At 47.5% G+C, this 20960-nt stretch overlaps 1 protein-coding gene across 8 annotated transcripts in view; it reads right to left on the bottom strand.

Annotated features, from left to right (window-relative positions):
- The window catches only part of KIAA0040 (KIAA0040 ortholog), a 39396-nt gene extending 18701 nt beyond the window's left edge, over positions 1-20695 (bottom strand). The window contains exons 1-2 of one of the 8 annotated variants that reach the window (XR_011490295.1): positions 20241-20695; positions 2721-2800 (exon numbers count right to left, since the gene is read on the bottom strand). Coding sequence is in view for 2 of the 8 variants with exons in the window: in XM_070474052.1 (XP_070330153.1) it covers positions 2721-2753 (33 nt within the window). In the remaining 6 variants the exon portion in view is untranslated. Of the gene's footprint in view, positions 1-94; positions 550-2720; positions 2801-4526; positions 9983-20240 lie in introns of those variants that run through there. The other 7 variants (XR_011490294.1, XR_011490293.1, XM_070474052.1 and 4 more) reach the window with 7 other exon arrangements.
- Positions 20696-20960: the final 265 nt, after the last annotated feature.

The raw sequence follows: 20960 nt of genomic DNA, 5'->3' as shown, positions 1-20960 counted from the left end.
GGACTACAGTGCCTATTCTTTGTGCTGTCATCTGTGTAGCCGGAAGCCAGGCAGGGGGCTTGAAAAAGAGATGAGGACAAAAGGCAAGACTTACTTTCCAGCTGTCACCTCCAGTTTGATGGATTGATCTTGGTTTCTGGCTAATTAAACAAATGATAAGGATGAGGGATGTTTGCAAGAGGAATGAATACATATCCAAATGTCCCAAGCAGAATATAAAGGCTGGCAGACGGGTGCGGTGGAAAGAATATTAAGAGGAACCAGTTCTAGTTCTGGGTTCACTTGTCCTCTAAGCTTCTGACTTTGGGCAAATCAGTTAAGCTTTCTGAGCCCCCTTTTCATCTGAGATCTGCAGCTATTAGCCATCTCAGATATCTGTCAAGACTTGTGAACAAACGACAAGGTACGTCAAAGAACATAGAGAAAACTGCAGTCTACATGCAAGGTAGGGGCATGTTAAGAGGATTGTATTCAAAAACTGAATTACAGCTAACATTAGAAGTAATTCTAGTTACTGACTCCCTTCTTGATGCAGCCCTCCAACCTGAACCTTCTCCTCCCTCAACCCCCTCACCCTCCCTCCATCCTCACCCCTGCCTGCCCCAGGTCCTTTATGAATCACAGTCATTAAAGGCCACATTTCCAATTTGGAGAATTTACGGGCACACACTCTGACACCACTCAGGCTTGTGTTTGCCGTCTGTATATATCCAATCTGACCACATCCTGGTATTAGTGCTAATAAAACCTGTAGCCATGGTTACAGTGACATACCTGGGTTATACTGCTCTTATTTTCACTCTTCCAAACTATTTGGTAAAAAATTCTGGAGCCAATCTTGCTGGGTGTGGTAAAGTGGCGAAGTACAGTTTTATTTTTGGAAAGTGTGAGCTGAGGCTCTGAGGTCATCTTGGAGTTAGAAGCAGTTGGGGAGGGGCAGTGCCTTCTCTGGTCCCCAAATAAAGGGGACACAGTCTGTGGCTGACTCCAATAACTGATGTTTAACGTCATATCTGCTTAGAGGGAAGGTATGTTTTTAGAAAAAGCAAGAAGACAGCAAAGCACTTGTGTGATTCAGGGTCTCCCACAGGTGGCAATTAAAAAATAGACTCTGAATTTAAAGTTGCATCACTCTCTTTAATATTAGAGAACTCAGAGTCTGGCAAACTTTGTAGCAATAGCTGAATGACTGACTTATTTATTTTCCTCAGTGGTGGCGGGGGAGAGGTTTAGAGGCTGAAATAGTTGAAAACTAATGGGGTGGCAAAAATATACAATTATGCAACTCAGAAGCAATACAGATACAATTTTATTTTCCTTTCCATTTCCTCCCTTCATTTAATGTTAACAAAAGTTCAGGGCAATTAAAAGCTGAAAGCTACCTTACTGTAATATTAAGGCTTAAAATGTAAAGGCCAAGTCATAGAGGGAGTGAGCAGAAATATTCTCATTCCAGTCATAACTCACCCCTGTGGAATGCACAGTGTGGAAACAGTTCAGGTTCGTCAGACTTTGGGCCACAGAGGGCATGTAGTGCGGAGGAGTCGATGTTACTGCTGGATGAATCTTCACTTCCTGTCTGTATGCATTTATATCTGTACCCCCAACATCGAGTGTGGATATAGATGTATTTTTACCGTTTTGATAAGTAACTGTTGGTGAACGTAGAAGACATATATGAATGTGCTAAAACATTGATGGAGCACCCACCCAGGTAAGTAACACCCCCTTTTTTGCCTCAGTACCCTCTTTCTTTGATATAGGTGGCATTTGCTCAGTCTTATCAAATGAAGTTTTAGGTGCCTCTGTGCATATGGATTGCTACCCCTAAGTCCTGTTCTAGGGGAATTCTGGAACTGCCACTGACTTTGCTTCATCCCTGATAGCCTCAGTTCTCTTGCTTTTGCCCTCCATATGAGTGTTTTTCTTCTTCACTCTTGAAATGACCTTCCCAAAGGAGGCTGCAGGCATTGCCCGTGAGTGATTTGGGAGTAGGGATGGAAGAAACTGCTTAAGCTGGGGATTGTGGGGGTGGGGGAGTTCCTCATAGATACTAAAGAGTACACACACACACACACACACACACACACACACACACACTCCTCCCTCAGCCCTATCCTGTCCTCCCTAGCCACCACCTCTGCCCCATCCTTGCCTGGAAACCTCCAAGTATTATGGAAGACACTCTGGAAAGCATATGAGGTCAATGGGAGGTGGGGGAGATGGTGGGAGAGGCCAGGGAACTCTGACTCTGACCTGGCTCTACACCAGCCTTAAGCTTTATCTTTCCTTAGCAGCCTACATATGTATGTATGTATGTATATTTTATCAGCCCAATGTATGTATGTATTTATTTTATTAGACCAGTATCTTGAAGAAATAGGACATTGGGTGGGAGCATTTTGATAGGGCGAAGTGGTCAGGATGTGTAATCCTGCCCCTGCTAGCTGGAAGGCAGGAGAGGCTCCCAGAGATGGGAGTTGGCTTGGAGCAGCCAGAGAAGGGCCTGGGAAGTGAGTGCCCTGAGAGGGGTAGGCAGCTCTGCTCCTCAGTGGACAGGCTACGAGGCCCCAGATCCCCAGGCCTGGCTTTGAATAATATATGGTTTTATTTGTTTATACTCTTGTAGATTTTCATACAAGCTGAATTCTTGGCTAAAAGATAGCTTGGGAACATAGGAGAAGTTCATGGTGGTATGAGAAGCCAGTTCAAATTCTTACCTGTGACTTAATGTGCGTCCTCAGGAAGCTCATTCAGTCACTTGGGGCCTCAATTTCTTTATCTCCCAAATGGGGGAAATCTGGGAAGAGACACAAGAAAGTGATAGCATGGTTCACCTCTGCAGAAGGGCAGCGGGCACGGGGCTGGGAAGGAGGCAGGCTGCTGATACAGTTCTGAAGGTCTGACTGTACACAGGCACTTTCCAAAGTCAACCACCGACTGGAAGTGGGCACCTGCCTGGGTCCTTGTGTCAGAGCAGCAGGGTGTGTGAATGTGCACCTCGGCTGTCAGGAACTGCACAAGTTCTTAAGAGTCACAACTGGCGTTACAGGCCAATGTGGGGACAGGGCAGCAGCCATCACCCCTCAGTGCTGCCAGGTCATCACAATGGCCTGAAGTTCTTGGAAAACTGGCTGCCATGCTGGGAGGTCTTCCTGCCTCCAGCCCCGAATGGATGGATGGGTGGACCCCATCCTGACCCTACCCCAACCAGTGAAGCTCCTCTTTCCACTTGCAGTGCCACGGTGCTAGGCAGCCTGGATCCTCCATGTGCCCAAATGACCCCAGATTTCCAAGGGCTGGTCAAGCATGTCCACCCTGCCAGGCAGGTTCTGATAAGCACATTCCATCCTTCGCAGGAATCAAGAGTCGGTGGGGCCAGGCTGCTTGGTGTGAGCAGAAGGAGCAGAAACTGCAGGGGTGGCTGCCCTCTGACTGACCACAGGGGGCGGGGGTGGGGGTAGGGAGGTTTGTATAGAACATGTGAGAGCCTCCCCGAAGTTGTTTACTGGGTCACTAAAATAAAAATAATTCTGTAAGCATCATGTTCTTTATCCATGAGGAGGCTAATAGTACTAATAGTGATGATTTGCATCAATGAAATATGCCATTCCAATTATTTTTCTGGTAGTTGCATATGGATTTCATTCTAAGAAATGTTAGTTAGGGATCTGCTGTGTGATCAACATGGTGCTGAGGGGGAAAAGAGAAGTGTATGATCTGGTTCCCAGCCTTTCTTTTTAAAAAAAAAAAAACTTTTTGTTTTGTATTGGGGTATAGCCAATTAACAGTTGTGATCATTTCAGGTGAATAGCACAGCAACTCAGACATATATACACATGTCTTTATTCTCTCCCAAACTCCCCTCCCATCCAGGCTGCCACATAACAATGAGCAAGAGTTAGGAGAGTTTCTTCATGTGACTTAGAACACGGTAAGTCCTGCCAGGCGACAGTACAGGTCCCTGAATCCCAAGCCTCAGGTTCCCCATCTCTCAGATGGGAAGATAATAACTCCACTGACTCCACTCACCATCCAGTGTTGTTGTGAAAGTCAAGTTAAATATGCATGAGAGTCTTTATAAACTGATAATGTGCTTTACAGTTTAATTTTCAAAAATAATACAAGCTATTAAAGGCTAAGATAAATATCAGGAAGTGCCAAAATGCATGCACAGTTAGAAAGGGGAGTGATGGCTGTTGGCTTAGGTTTTAAGGGAGAGGCAACCTGGAGGAGATGGAGGTTGTGCGGGGCTCCTATACTGGGTGTGATCACATCGAGGGTTGGACTTCAGGTGAGAGAAGGGAAGCTACGCTGAGCTGAATAGGATGGAAAAGCAAGAGCTGGGGTACAGAGGCCAGCACAGACAGAGTTTGGGACTGGTAAGGCAGTGAAGAAACCTCCTGAGGAAGGTGGGTGAGATTTCAGAGGGCTTGGAAGGCTCAGCATAGGTTTGGTGTAATAGGAAAGTCCTGAATGTTGGTGAGCAGGAGAGACGCAGCAGTGTCAATATTTCATTCTCTTACCTGATCCCTCTGGTAATTCAAAGTATGCCTTGGCCAGAGCAGGATTAAGGGCCACCCTGGGCTCATGGACTGCTGCTGCTGCTAAGTCACTTCCATCGTGTCCGACTCTGTGTGACCCCATAGATGGCAGCCCACCAGGTTCTGCTGTCCCTGGGATTTTCCAGGCAAGAACACTGGAGTGGGTTGCCATTTCCTTCTCCAATGCATGAAAGTGAAAAGTGAAAGTGAAGTTGCTCAGTCGTGTCTGACTCTTAGCGACCCCATGGACTGCAGTCTACCAGGCTCCTCCATCCATGGAATTTTCCAGGCAGGGGTACTGGAGTGGGATGCCATTGCCTTCTCCAGAGCTCATGGGCAGTCTGCCCTAACCAGTCAGGCTTGGTAATCACAAATATTACAATTAAAAAAAAACACAAAACACTTTTATTAATAGCGTACTTTCTCCCTTAGACAAAATCCGATTATGAGCTGAAATGAAATATCACCAAACCAATCAGAAAGAAAATGTGATTTATTTCCTGATCCCTTGGGAAGGGAGGCAGAGGGGAGGGGTGGGGGAACCACAGTGCAATCACTTTTCCAGTCTTAAAACTGATGCCTGAATGGGTTTGAATTTATTTATGACTGGGGAAAGTCCTAGCAAAGACCCTGCACTTATAACTCATTTTAATTTTTTAACAGCTTCTCTTCTGCAAACATTTCTTCATTAAATCCACTGTAATGTGAGAAGGGAAGGGATTTCTTGCCCTATTTCACAGATGAATAAACTAAAGGACAGAAATGGGTGTTCAAAATTTGTTTAAAATTGCAAAGCTGGTCAGTGGCCAAGGGCAGACCAGGTTCTAGTTTTTCCATTTCCCAGCGTGATACTCTCCTTATTGTATTAACTCCCAAAAAGCTACAGGAGAGGAACCAACAATGGCAACCAGTGACTCTTCCAGTTTATAAAACCTTCCATTTCTCAGACTCCCTGAGATATGTGGTCCTTCCTGCTTTGGGGCCTCAAGAGAGCTTCTTTATCTCAAATCCCCCCCACTCTCCCCCAATCCCACCTCAACCAGTACTCTGCAATCTCCTGGTCTCCATGAATTTAGTCTCAGCTGAAATAGCACCCCCTTGGGAAACCTTCCACGACCTCATTAGAGCCACTGTCCTGTACCCCGACACTGTCTCTAGATCGTCACCACAGCCTACGACCCACTTTAGAGTCACTGTTTATTTAATCATCTTGCTTCCTTTCTAGACAGAATGTACTCCCACCTGTTCTGTTCTTGGAAAAATATTTGATGGGACATATTTGTTCTTGGAAAATATTTGCACCTGTTTTGTTCTTGGAAAATACTTGTTGAATTAGTGAATGACCATATTTATAGATGAGGAAACTGAGGTTCACTGAAATTCAATGAGTTGCCCAAGGTCTCACAGCCAATCATGGCAGACACGGCAGCTCTTCTGCCCCTAAATATCCAGGGCTCATTCCACTCTGCCACACTGGTTTATGGGTTCGTACCCAGCATTGTGGCCACACAGAAGATACTCAGGAAAAGAAAAAAAAAATCTACCAATTGGAATTTCAGTATTCTGGGTTTGGAGAACTCATTCAGCCTGGGCTCAGAATGTGCTCAGATGCCAGATAGCCGGGGGGCATTCCAGACTGCAGGCACACTCTGCAGGCCTCTTTCGGTGACTGGCTACTTTTGGATCTCCAATGAGGCTGTCAGTGCCAAGAAACAGAAATGACAGCAGTGAGACCTGACTTCCAAAGATCATTGGCCTCAAATGGATATGGGCCTCTGCCTCACGGGGTGCCATATTGAATATTATAATTATATCACACGAGAGTGAGGCTATTGCCATGCTTTTGGAAAGCCCCGGTTGGCTGTGTTCCTGACACATTTTGCTGTCATGAATTGCTAACATTCCATTTGGTAATTCTCAGACGCCAAGTCAATTGAGTAGCGAGAGTGTGTGTTGCATTCAGTGTCTTGGTACCTCACTGGTATTACTGCAAAAAGTTCTTGTTTTTTTTCCTCAGAAAGAGGAACTCCTTTGGCTGACTTTTTTCTTCCTTCCCTGAGCCTGGGTTGTTGACACAATTGAGTCCAAGGAGGCCAAGGAACTGCCCTTTCCCCTCTCTAGAGCACACAGTTCAATACAATGCACTTCCGTTGAGAACCTACTGTGCGCACAGGAGCTTCTTTTTTCTAAGGCTCTCCCAGCCAATGCTGCCTAACAAGATGTGAAACTTGCTGCCAACCACCTGGGTAAGGGATTCCAAACTAAAGACACAGACTGTGAATCAAGGGATTTATTTTTTGCTTGGGAAATGGATGAGCACAGGGGAACAGTGAAGCATGACTAGTTACATGTCCCAAGGGAAATGCAAGCAAATGGTTATGGGAGCAGCATGAAGGAAGCTGTTCATTCCAATGAAGGAATCTAGGCAAGGCTTCGAGGAGGGTGGGATTTGAAATGGCACCTTCCAGGAGAATGGGATGATTAAATGCAGTGAGGATGAGAATGAAGGGATTCCAGGCTGTTCAAGAAAGCACAGCTGGCTCAGAGAAAGAAGCCAATCAAGGTGGCCCAGGCACCGAGCCCAGATCTGGAGAGTTTGAATCTGCCATTGTTACCATGGCAACAAACAGCTCACTCTCCTAGCCAGCTGCTCTAATCCATGGTATTCCAGGCAACAGCTTGGCCCAAGGTGAGGGTTCCTAAGGCTGTGGCCTGAGAAGAGATGCTACTGGGAGACTTGCTCTTCCTCCTCACCTCCTTCCTTATTCTGACTTGAATGTCCAAGGACAGAGCAGGGGTAACAAGATGATGCACTGGGCCAAGGACCTACCCAGGGGTTGTTTTTCGTGTTTAACCATGAAAGCAGATTATTGCGTGAGAAAATCTGAGTGGCTAGTCAGTTTTCTGCCTCCTTCCCTCTCAACTCCAAACACGCTTTATTCCTTTGTATATTCTTAAATGTGCTGATAATCCCAAATTCCAATCTGAGGCCATGAGGGTAACCAAAGCCAGTTCCAATTGGCCCAAGATCAAAGAGATTGATCCAAATGACAACCCACTCCAGTATTCTTGCTGGGAAATCCCATGGACAGAAGAGCCTGTTGGGCTACAGCCCATGGGGTTGAAGAGTCGGACACAACTGAGCAATTAAACAACACTTTCACACACACACACTCAGTTAGCCTACCTAACAGTACTATTAACATTTAGCCCAAGGTTGGTGGAAACCAAATGAGTTTTTTGTGTAAGAAGAGCACCCCAAAATCACAGGCTGCAAGCTGGAAGCCTGTAAAGTAGATATGATCAGTGAAGAGAGGTTGGCTGAGACACAGCTTCCAGCGAGTCCTGTAGGGATCCCCACACTACCTGTGTTACTCTCTCAAGTGGACCAGCTTGGGTCAAAGTCTGCTTGCCCTCCTCCATTCACTAGCTGTCCAACCTAGGATAGTCTCTCTACCCCTCTGTCCCTCAGCTATAAAATAATAATCAGAATAGACCCTCTGCCATTGAATTGTTATGGAAATCAGATGAGTTGAATCATCTTTGTCATGTGGTTAAAGCAGCACCTGGCCCACATTCCATCCATGTTAGTTTTATCTGTCAGGCCCCATGGGTGTTGAGCTTGTGACCCCTGCTGTAATCCAGCAGTGGGGAGTTCAAGGATGCAGTCGGGACCACAGTGATTGATGACTCCCGTGTGTAGTATGGCAAGATGCCTTTGGGTGTCCCAGGCAGAGCCCACGAGGAAGGCTCTGGCCTATGTGTACTGAACAGCCCTCAGCAGACAGGGCAAGAGAAAGGAGAATTTAGTGACCTGGGGACTTTTTCTGGAATCACGGTTACATAGAGATCATCACAATTGAACATTTCTGTCCACCTCTCCTACCTACCTCCCTGACAATGCATGTAAGATGCTGTGGGATACTTATGTAGTCTTCCTATTGTATACTTGTGGTACAGATGCTGTTCGTATCTGCTTTTCCACTTGATTGTAGACTATTTGAGAGCTTTCTCCTCTAGGAATCCCCCATGCCTAGTTCAGTGTTGGCAAATAGTAGATGCTTAATAAATGCTTGTCCATTGGTTAGTGAACCGACTGAGTGGTTATGGGATGGGAGAGTTGAGAGTGTCTGTGAGGGGCTATGTGTTACCTCCTCCAGGTCAGAGTGCCCACAGTCATCCCTGGGAACCTGAGCCCTTATATCTCCACGAGCTTTGCAGTGGCCTCTGCATGGCCAGGGCCCAGGTGCTATAACAGGGTAGGGCTACAGCAGTGGAGGGGATCAGGACTGGGGCCTGTGCAGAACAAGAAGGCCTTGCTTTCACAGTTGGGGTTAGGTACCCAGAGTAGCAGCTTATGACTTAGGTAAGTTGGTCAGAGCCTGGAGAACCAGCCAAGCAGGGTGAAGCAGATGTTGGGGATGCCACGAGTGGCACAGTCCAGAGCCTGGGTGGTGGGCAAAGAAACGGTGGCACCTGCAAGCAGAGATCCCAGGACAGGCTCTAATTCCAGTGGCGGGGGTCGGGGGAAGGGCTGTTTCTTCCACCTCTAGATGAGGGGGCATGACTGCGGCTGGGCTGGGCAGCTTCCTAGGGATAGGCAGTAGGCCTCTGCAGGTGGGACCATGCCTGGTTTTGGTTTTTAAATTCCCCCACGGCCTCCAGGATAGTGTCCGGCAGACACAAAGACACTTAAGAAATGTGTATGAGAAAAAAATGAAGCCAGAGGGACTTCCTGGTGGTCCAGTGGTTAAGAAATCTGCCTGCCAGTGCAGGGGACATAGGATCGATCCCTAGTCTGGGAAGATCTGGTCCAGGGCAACTAAGCCCATGCATCACAACTACTGAGCCTATGCCCTAGATCCTATGAGCTGCAACTACTGAAGCCTGTGCACTTGGAGCCCAGGCTCCACAACAAAAGCCACAGCAATGAGAAGTTTGCACACTGCAACGAAGAACAGCCTCTTCTCGCCACCACAAGAGAAAGCCCGTACACCAACGAAGACCCAGCGTGGCCCAGCATAAATAAGGTGCAGCCAGAGCCAGGCTGGGACAGCTTCTGCCTTCTAAAGCAAGGCCAGCAGGGCTCTCTTTTTGTAGAGAGGAGCTGAATGTGAACCAGGGAAGGTAAGTGAGGGCCAAATCTCACCGAAAACCCCTGGGAAAGAGGAGCGAGAATTATCCAGTGGGGAGAGTCGAGATCTTTCCACCAGGCTGCTGCTGCTTGTCCCTGCAGGCCGAGGTGAACTGCCTCGGATCTGGGACAGCCATGAGCTTGGAAGTCTTGATGCAACAACTCAACCCTGAGATGAAGTGGAGAACTTAAGAGTTTCGGAAAGTGGTTTAGCAGTTCATTCCTTGTCTGCTCCAGGACCCCAGGCACTTCTACAGGCTCCTCACCTGGGCAAGGGGAGGTTTCTTCACAGCCTCACCCCTCTCCCCACCCTGCTCCCCGCCTTCTCTTGTCTCCTCCTGTTTTCAGACTGAGAGAACAAAGAAAGTTGTTCTAGGCCTTTCCTCATTTCCTTTCCCTCCTACCTGGGCCACAGCTGCTTATTTATTTATTTACTTTTGGCTGTGCTGGGTCTTTGTTGCTGCTCAGCCTGTTCTCTAGCTGTGGCCAGTGGGGGACCGCTCTCTGGTTGCGGTGTGTGGGCTTCTTGTGTCGTGGAGCACAGGCTAAGGAGTTGTGGTGCACAAGCTTAGTTGCTCTGCAGAATGTGGAATCCTTCCACACTGGGGATGGAAGCCGTGTCTTCTGCATGGGCAGGTGGATTCTTTACCACTGAGCCACCAGGGAAGCCCCACAGCTGTTTCAAGAAAGCAAAGGAGTTGAGTCTCAGGCATTGCAGTCCTGTAGCAGTGTGACAGGGCCTGGAAGTTCCATCTGCAGAAGCACATGTGTTTATTCAGTTCAGTTCAGTTCAGTCGCTCAGTCGTGTCTGACTCTGTGACCCCATGAATTGCAGCACGCCAGGCCTCCCTGTTCATCACCAACTCCCGGAGTTTACTCAAACTCATGCCCATTGAGTTGGTGATGCCATCCAGCCATCTCATCCTCTGTCGTCCCCTTCTCCTTCTGCCCCCAATCCCTCCCAGCATCAGGGTCTTTTCCAATGAGTCAACTCTTCACATCAGGTGGCCAAAGTATTAGAGTTTCAGCTTCAGGATCAGTTCGTCCAATGAATACCCAGGACTGATCTCCTTTAGGATGGACATGTGTTTATTAACCTGTGTTTAATGAGCAGCTACTGTGTGCCCAACACTGGGCACAAGGAATGATGACCTGGTGGTGCCAGAGGAGGATGGGGGAGGGTCCAGCCTCACCAAGTGGCACAAAAGCTCATTTACTTATAAATGAAATAATAACAGGAACTTAGATTTTGTCTCCTCTGGTAAGTCTGTCACCTAAGAGCTGGGCTAAGTGTACTTCTTCACTATTGTCACACCTATCAAAGCACTGGTCACACTGTATTATAACTGTGTCTTTATCCATCTGCCAAAGTGGACTGTAACAGAACAGCTTCTGATTCATCATTGGTGGCAGTTGCAGTTTCTTTGTAGGAGAGGCTTATCAATAACACTCTGAAGCCAGAGGAAGAGAACTTAACTCTTGGTAGAGACCTCAGTTTTCCTCCTATGTCAGATAGGTATCATAGTTGAACTATGAGGGTTAAATGAGAGCAAGGGTATGACTTTCTTAATGCAATGCGTGGCACATAAACAGTCCTCCAGAAATACTGCTGGTGTTACCCATTGCCTACTACTTAACCGCACCAAGAAGCATTTGTAGTTTACCCAAATATTTTCTTTATTTATAATTTATTTATTTTTTGACTGTGCTGGGTTTTCACTGCTGCGCGTGGGCTTTCTCTAGTTGCAGAGAGTGGGGGCTACCCTCTAACTGTGGTGCACAGGCTTCTCATTGCAGCGGTTTCTCCTGTTGCAGAGCACAGGCTCTGGGCATATGGGCTTCAGTAGTTGTGGCACAGCGGCTCATTAGCTGTGGCTCATGGGCCCTAGAATGTACAGACCGCTGCAGCTGTGTGTGTGGGCTAAGCAGTTGCAGTGCGTGGGCCCTAGAGCACAGGCTCAGGAGTTGTGGTGCGAAGGCTTAGTTGCTCTGTGGCATGTGGGATCTTCCTGGACTTGGAATCGTACCTACGTCTCCTGCACTGGCAGGTGGATTCTTATTCACTGCACCACCAGGGAAGTCCCCCAAATATTTTCTATCTCAAGCATCCAAATAACTCCACATCTCTAGGACAACAAGAAGCAGAGTTTAATATCTTTCCTTAAAGGATAAGATCAAAGGCAACAAATAAGGGACCAGGCGTGGGAAAGCATGTTACTTCATATGCCTCTTATCCTCAAGAAAGGAAGTGAATTTACATCTGCTGATTAAAATGTTGGAGAATACAGTTTGATGGTTCCTCAAAAAGTGACACATGGAGTTACCCTATGATCTAAAAATTCTACTCCTAGGTATCTACCCAGGACAATTGAAAATAGGTACTCAAACAAATCCTTGTACTTACATGTTCATAACAGCACTATTCACAAGAGCCAAAAGGTAGAAACAACCCAAGTGTCTATCAACAGATGAACAGTTAAACAAATTATAGTAAATACACAGAATGAGTAATTATTCAGCCACAAAGAGCACGAAGCACCAGTAAAGGCTAAAACGTGAATGAACCTTGAAAACATTAAGCTAAGTGAAAGAAGCCAGACAGAAAAGGGCATACATTTATGGGAAATATCAGAATAGATAAATCCATAAATGCAGATTGCCAGGAGCTGGGAAGAGGGAGCAATAAGGGGTAACTGCTTAATGGATCTGGGGGTTTATTTTGCAATGATGAAAATATTTTGGAACTAGAGGTGGTGATGCTATTTATACAACATTGTAATGTACCATGGGCTTCCCTTGTGGCTCAGATGATAAAGAATCCTCCAGCAATGCAGGAGACCCAGGTTCAATCCCTGGGTCAGGAAGATCCCCTGGAGAAGGAAATGGCAACCTACTCCATATTCTTGCCAGGAAAATTCCATGGACAGTGGAGCCTGCTGGGCTACAGTCCATGGGATCACAAGAGTCCGACACGACTGAGCAACTAAAACTTTCAATCAATCCCTTTTGTGAATGTACTAAATGCCACTGAATTGTTCACATTAAAATGATTAATTTTCTGTAATGTGAATTTCACTTCCATAAAAAAAAATGGGAGGAGATAATACAAACTTTCTTGAAAGCTGATAGATAAATGGAAAACAATGGTACAGTTTCCATTATTAAGTTTTAAGAAGTATAACATTGTTGATTTGATTATCTCTTTAGTGTGTATTTATTCATTCCCTCCAGTACCAAATACTGAATGACCACATACCTCAGTGGTTGAAGTATTCCTTCTTGAAGGAATGATATTTATTTTTAAAATATCTGAAGACTTATTCCTGGAAAATGTCAGTCAGGAGCATCAGACCTTCTTCCCCATGTGTCACATGCCCTGTGACTGGGTCCCTTCCTCTTGTCCCAGACAGGGTGGGGGAAATGCAGTTATTTCTACCTGAACATCTCAGATATTCTTTCCACACCTCGCTGTGGAAACCTGTGCCATCTATCCACTGAAAACACAGTAAAAATCAGCTCCTTCTTTAGAGGGGTCAATAATATCTCCATGCAAAACTACACGAACACAGTATTTGGAAAGCAGTGAGTGTCCTAAGGCACCCGGCACATCATTGCTTTTCTCTTGAGCCAGAGAAGGCGCTGGGCAAAACATCCTGCAGGGAAGGGTCTGAGTTTCTCTTCTGGAAACCAGGAGCACTCTGAGCAACCAGGTCATGTCTGGGTGGTGTGCTGTGTCTGTGTGCTCCCCTCTCCCTGGGAGGCCTCATTATGGGATAGGGTGGGTCACCCACGTAATGAGTCTGGAGGTTTTCATCTAGGCCATGGCCGTCACTGCGCTGGCAACTGCCGCTGGGCAGACTGTAGGCCCTGGGCAGGAGATGTTTCAGGTCGGACTGGAAGGTGGAGTGAGGGAGGGGAGGGTGGGAGCCATCATTCAGGAATCTGAAAGGAGCCCGACAGATGGGGTGCGTCCGCAGGGCTGGCCCTGACACTGGCGTGTTCTCTTCCAGCCCCACTGCTTCTCCCCAGCAGAACAGAAACAACCACAATATGCTGGATGTGCTGGTAGAGCAGCCTGGTGGGGGTGGTGGGAGGGAGCAGCGGCTGTCACTTTTGTGTTCCTCAAAGTCTTACCACCATGATTCAACCAATAGCTATGGAGAGCCTAGCATGCACACTGCAGATCTAAGTCACTGTGACCCCAGCGTTAGCTCCTGGGGGATTTGGGGCCAGTGTGCCTGCGAGGCTCCTGGGGCCCTGAGCTGCTGTGGAGTCTACAGCAGAGGGGCTTTTGAAAGCTGATTCTTTGTCCCTTTGGTGGAGTTGCAGAGGGACCAGGATCAGAAATTTTGAAAAGACGCAGCCTCAGGATCTCAGAGGCTCCAGGCTCATGTGCAGCTTTGCTCTTTTCTTATTTAAGGTGGCCACAGTCACATCTCATTTAGGTTAAGACCCAGCATGTGCACTGCATACCATTCTGCTCCCATGACGCTAAAGCTAATTGAATGTCCCAGTTTCCCCTGCCTATTTCTCCGCCCCCAAACCCTTGCCTCCACACCCATCTCTAAACCTATGTACCCCCAACTTTTGTCCTGAAAAGGACAATAGAAGACTAAAAGTATGAATATTATTATGTACAACTATCCATGTTGCTGAGGGCTTCCCTGGTGTCTCAGCTGGTGAAAAATCTGCCTGCAATGTGGGAGACCTGAGTTTAATCCTTGGGTTGGGAAGATCCCCTGGAGAAGGGAAAGGCTCCCCACTCCAGTATTCTGGTCTGGAGAATGCTATGAACTGTATAGTCCATGGGGTCACAAAGAATTGGACATGACTGAGCGATTTTATATCCTTATTGCTATTACATTTTCCCCCTCTCTCCTGACAATTGTCTTTTCTACCTCGTCTGGAAAACTAAACGAAGTTGTGGATGGGCTTTCCTTAAGCTTATCCAGCTTGAAATCAGGGTCATATTTAAGAAGAATAAAAGTCTGCTGAAAAACATCCCAAGAGGAACGAGTTATAGACAGTTGAGAGCAAGGCTTGCTCTTTGTTAAAAAGAGAAAGACGGTTGACAGTCTTCAATGACTTACAAATCTTCAGGTCTGATCAAGAAACATGGCTGTGATTAGGTTTCCTTTCATTTCTTAGCAACAAATTCCATGGAGCAGTTTGCTTACAAGCGTGGGAGGAAGCCTCTTCCCAGGGCCAGGATTTGGGTCGGACACTGCCACAGTCCCTTGGGAGTTACCCTCAGAAAGGAATCCTGTGTTTGGGTGGAGTTTGTTTGGGAGCTCAGCTACATTCGCCTGGTCTCCCACGCATGTCCCCAGGTGGTGCTCTGTTCAGATGGCTCGGGCTGATGCGGGGGACATGTCAGAAACCTGAGCTGCTCGGTAGCCCTGGGCATTGTCTATCCAAAACTGTGCGACAGATTTTCCTCCCAGTGCTTAGAGAGGGAGAAAGTCTGTCTGCCACTGTTGTGTCTCTTCTGTGCCTGTGATGAGTCTCATGAGTTCCTGTGATTCACTTACAGCCTTTCCACTGAACAGTGAGTTGACTATCATTTTGATGTGTAATGATGACCCAAAAATGAAATACTCATGTGTATTTCCAGACCCACTGGTCTGGAAATAGTCTTCATGACAAGTTTCATGAAACACTAATAAATAGGTTTTAATAATTCAAAAAGACATATGTACCCCAATGTTTATTGCAGCACTATATATAATAGCCAGGACATGGAAGGAACCTAGATGTTCATCAACAGAGGAAGGGATAATGAAGCTGTGGTACATATATACAATGGAATATTACTCAGCCATAAAAAGGAGTGAATGTGAGTCAGTTGAATTGAGGTGGATGAACTTAGAGTCTGTTATACAGAGTGAAGTAAGTCAGAAAGAAAACAAATATCATCTATTAAGGCATGTATATGGAATGTAGAAAAATGGTACTGATGAGCCTATTTGCAGGGCAAGAATAGAGACACAGACTTGTGGACACAGTGGGGGAAGGAGAGGGTGGGATGCATTGAGAGTAACACTGACATATATACACTAGCATGTGTAAAACAGATACAGGAAACTGCTATGTAAGACAGGGAGCTCAACCTGGGACCTTGTGAGGGATGGGATGGGGGTGGGTGGGACAGAGGCTCCAGAAGGAGGGGATATACACTTAGGGCTGATTCGCATTGTTGTATGGCAGAACCCAGCACAACGTTGCAAAGCAGTTATCCTCTAATTTAAAAAAAAGGTTAAGGAAAAAAACCAAAAAAAAAAAAAAAAACAAACCCCCCAAAACCAGATTTTAGTTCATTAAGGCACCTTGTATTGTATCCCTTCTCAAGGGACTCTCTGGGAACTTTTAAGAACAGTTTGAGGCTTGACACTGATGAAGCAGAAGGCTTGGCTGCGGCAGAGAGACTGCCATAAAGGAAGTGTGTGTGTGTGTGTGTGTGCGTGCGCTAGGTCGCTTCAGTCAAGTCCAACTCTGAGACCCAGGCAAGAATGCTGGAGTGGGGTGCCATGCTCTCCTCCAGGGGGTCTTCCTGACCCAGGGATTGAACCCGCATCTCTTATGTCTAACCTGCATTGGCAGGTGGGTTCGTTACCACCAGCACCACCTGAGAAGTTCCATAAAGGAGGGGCTGCTCCTGGTTACCCCCTGGGTTACCCCCAGGGGCCACTGGGGGGAAGATGCAGCCTTTAAATACAATCTTTCCACTTCTCCCCTCTGCCAGCCTCTCAGAGCCTTCCTATGCCCTTCTGAGGCACAGAAGGTCCAGGTGGTAGAAACCCCAGGGAGTGTTCGCTGTTCTAGGACTTGGATCCTGTTTCCCCCATTAACCAGCTGTTGACCCCAGCACACACTTCCCTCTCTGAGCCTTAGTTTGCTCATCTGTGAAGTGAGGGGGAGGGGCTGGCTCATCTCTAAAGTGTTTTTCCATTTGAAGTCTCTGAGTCTGTGGTTACTTCCTTTTCTTCATTCAACAACCAGCCCCTATCAGAAGTCTGTTTATTTGAAAGTTCTAATGTTGGCCTAAAACTTGAGCTTCACTAGGTTGGAATATGTCAGGCTTTTCTGGCTAGGAGACAGGACAACCACAGACATCTAAGCCATTGAAAGATGCTCGGATTCAGGACTACTGCTGGTTCAACTAGCACGCTAATGAGGATTACAGAAAAAAAAAGTGTCCCCTTTGGGTGGCCTCAGCTGCAAATGGGGTTGGTCTGTGGCTTAGTAAGTGGAATCCTGGCTGCTTTATCCCTATGAGCTTCCAGGAGCTCTTGGTCAGTATACAACCTGCATTCACTTTAGGAGATCATTCACTTCTTTGATCTTTGATCACATTAAGTAAGGAGTAAAAAGCGAATCAGATACCCATCATTGCTCTGACGGAAGGAGACGTCTATAATTATGGCCTTCAAATATTATATGCAGTTAAAAAGCTGCACGTCTGGACCTATGATGCTGCCCAAATCCTACACCTACATAGCCCATCTGATTTGGTGACTTCAAGGGGAAAGATTAGTAATAATAATAAAACCCCCTTACATTTTTATAGAACTGTGCAATTTATATAGCACATTAAATGTACTTTCTTTTTCAATTTGATTCTGATTCTAACCATTGCCCTGGTGAGACATAATTATCCCCATTTTAAATGTAAAGGAAATGAAGCTGAGGGATTCAAAGACTTGTGCAAGGGCAGCTAATAAATGGTCAAGGCAAGAATTGAACCCATGTCTGTCTAGTTCCAAGTTCAAGGTGTTTTTTTCTTCCCTACCAGGTCACATAAAATCCTGATCTGGGCATTGGCAGCCAGACCTAAAGGACCACTCTACAGAGGTTTAGAATTCATCTGAGGAAGCTGTCCTTCTTGTTTTAATGAAGGTAGGACTCTCCCACACAGGTGCCATGCCTTGACTTGGGGTATGGGTTCTGGGGAGATCTCCTGCAGATCTTACAATTCAACTAAAGTATTCACTTCTCATGTCAGGGAGTGATTCCTGGGGATTTGCTTATTGGTTAAATGCATCCTCACCACCTGTGTGTCGTTAACCCAGGGTTCTCACCAACATTTTGGGTATCATCCTGCAAGACAGCTGGGGGAAACCATGGGCGTCTCGTGAGAGTCATATGGAAGTCAGTATGTGATATGAAAATAAGATCTGTAGGCCATTACTGACCAATCCAAGACCCTTCAGGGTCAAGTTATCTCACTGACAGTGTAATACAGCCCTCTTTAGTTTCCTTCAACACTGCTTTTCTGCACAGCATCTGAGATAGTCGCATCGGAGCAACCTCCACGTCTCCTTGGGTTCCAGACCTGTGTACCCACTGCTTCTCATATATCTCCACCCAGGCATCTCCTGAGTACATCCAACTTAAATGTGTCTGAGGTGTTCATCATTTTCTCCCAAACTCTGCTTCCCAAGTCCACTCCTCCTCCAGTTCATGTGGTTTTCATTACAAGCATCACAATGCATCTTCCCATCCCCAGCTCACCCCTTTATAATCCTCCATTCCATTCATTCCTCCTTAGCCACATTCACTTGGTCTCCAGGTACCTCTGACTCTACTTCCTAAATCACTAAAAGTCCAAGCCCCTTTTCTCAGTTCCCTCTGCTGTTCTCTTAGCTGAGGTCCTCCTTATCTCTGTTCCTTATCTCCCCAACCCGGCTTCCATCTGGCCATTAGTTCTCTCTCCAAACACAGATCTGACCATACTCTTTCTCTGCTTAAAAAACGAATTCCCACTGCCACAGGAAAGAGCTCATCATTCCTTGCATAGTAGTGTAATCTGCATTACCTGCAGTTCCCCAGTTAGTATTCAGGGGACAGGGTGGAAAACATCCTTTCTCTATTCCACAGGTTTGTTGTTGTTTAGTCTCTAAGTCATGTCCAACTCTTCTGCGACCCCATGGACTATAGCTTGCAGGCTCCTCTGTCCATGGGATTTCCCAGTTGAGAATACTGGGGTGGCTTGCTGTTTCCTTCTCTGGGGGATCTTCCTGACTCAGGGAGTGAACCCCTGTCTACCGCATTGGCAAGCTCATTCTTCACCACTGAGCTACCAGGGAGGGGCTTCCCGGGGGGCGCTAATGGTAAAGACCCCACCTAACAAGGAGACGTGAGAGATGCAGGTTCATATCTGGGTTAGGAAGACCCCCTGCAGTAGGAAATGGCAACCCACTCCAGGAGCCTGGTGGGCTACAGTCCACGGGGTTGTAAAGAGTCAAAGCAACTTAGCGCGTACATGCACACAGGCATGAGCCAGGGAAGCCCATTCCATGTGGTTAAATGTTAACAAAGTTTGAAGGCTGGAGAAACATTTGGTTTTCAATGCATTTCTTTCTTAAAATTATATCCAGACTGGGGATGGGGAGCCAGAATCTCAGATAAAATGAAAGACTTGATCAGATTTTTCAATACATCTGCCTCCCCAGCCCGGCACTGGGCAACAGGTAGACACATCAGGCCAGGAGGTTGACGGTGATATCCTTGCTGAATTCTCTAGGTGGAACTTGGAAACCATTTGTACCGAGGTTAGGAACAGCCTAGCATCAGTGCCATCTTCAAGTCCTGCTCCATATAAATCAAGGCTCTTCCCTTTCCCAGCGGGACTTCAGAATGAGGGTCCCTTCAGATGACCTTCAGGTTCTTATGCACTTGAGATGAGTGAATTAAATGCAATAGCTTTGGGAGAAAAGTGCTTCTCAGACGCTCAAGGATACCACCCTTCCTCATTCAACAGAATTCTTGCAGCAAGTGGACTGCCAGTGTTCTCTGAAAAATTAAAGCCATGCCTGTCTGCTTCGGTTTCCCTTTCGGTTGGGCAAGACTGGTGTTCCCACAGCTAATGTCTATAGTTTATTTAACTCTATTACATAATGTATTCCTGTGAAGCTCTTCAAAACACTAGGGAAACAGGTCTCATTGTGTCCTCCATTCTACCATCAAGTGGGGGGAGGGGAGTAGGAGTGAGACCCTTGAGAGAGGCAGAGAAGTTAGGCAGAAGTCAGGGTCACAGCAAATCCCCTGAGGCTCAGGAAATAGCAGAAAGGCTCCCATTCCAGCCCTGGCTCCAGGCCGTTTTTTCCTTGTGGCCAGTTTCTTAGACCCCTTTTGAAAATTCGGCTTGCCTAGAACAATTTAGAGACTTCTGAGCCTGGAATGCTTTTTGGAGGGTCTCAGGTCTTAACTTCTTCCTGTAGCAAACTGAATGTCCCTCTGTCCCTTTCAAGCCGCTCCTGCCGGCAGCTGTTGTCAACTAGAGTCTGAGAACTCCACCCCAGACGCGGCTAGGAACCCATGTGGACTCAGCCCAGAAGCAGATGTAAGGCTGCTGAGAATCCTTGCAAAGCGGGGGTAACCCTGGAAGTGAGGGGCATGAGGCTGTTTGGAAACGATCTTCAGATTTCACTGATCTCTGGGGTTGGACTCATCCTTCTAGAGGGAGTGGGAAGTCCCCTTGCCAACGGAAGGCACCTTAAAATGTATTTAAACACACACACACACACACACACACACACAACCACAAAACTCTTGAGACTCACCTTTGAGTCCCACCGGAGGTCTTCCTGCAGGCGCGGTCGCCCGGGGATCCGCCGGGTGCCGCCCCAGCGAAGGCGGCCGAGGTGCCGGGTGTCTCCTCGGAAGCTCCTGCCGGTCCCGCGCGGTCCTGGCCCGGAGGGGCGGGTCAGCGGGGGCCGCCCTGCGCCGCGCGTACCTGCCGCCGGTGGCGAGAAAGGCGCCCTCTATGTCCCCTGCCCTCCTGCGGGCACAGGCTTCGCATTTTTGAGGTTTCACTCCACTCCGTCGTCCTGCCCCTGATGTCAGAGGCTCCACTTCCTGAATCAGACTCGCTGCCCCTCGCGCGTCTTGGGCTCGGCCCACACCCTCCACCCCGGGCCCGGGCCGGCGGAGGACGGGTGCCCTTGCCTTGGGCGCACACGGGCCCGGACGCACCCTCCTGCCAGGGCTTCCCGCCGGCTACCCCGTCCCCGCCCCGCCCTTGCGTGTCGTGTCTGTGCCCCGCTGTCCCGGAACACGCCTCCTGCAGGACACAGCCGCTCCCCTGCCTGCCTGCGGAGCCAACCAGTCCCTCAGTGCTTTCAGGGACGCAGCAAAGTTTCCAGAGACCTGAGACCTATTTGGGAGGGAAAGTGGGCTTAAGTGAAAACAGCCCAGCCCTTCCTAATGGAGCAGCCTTCTCGGAGAGGCGGTGGGAGGTGTTGGAGAGGGAGCCCATGGGGCAGATTGGGTGAAGGTTCTCG

Source organism: Odocoileus virginianus, chromosome 11 (genome assembly GCF_023699985.2).
Source record: "Odocoileus virginianus isolate 20LAN1187 ecotype Illinois chromosome 11, Ovbor_1.2, whole genome shotgun sequence".
In the NCBI taxonomy this organism is placed as follows: Eukaryota; Metazoa; Chordata; class Mammalia; order Artiodactyla; family Cervidae; genus Odocoileus; species Odocoileus virginianus.
This window is presented reverse-complemented; position numbering and strand designations above follow the sequence as displayed.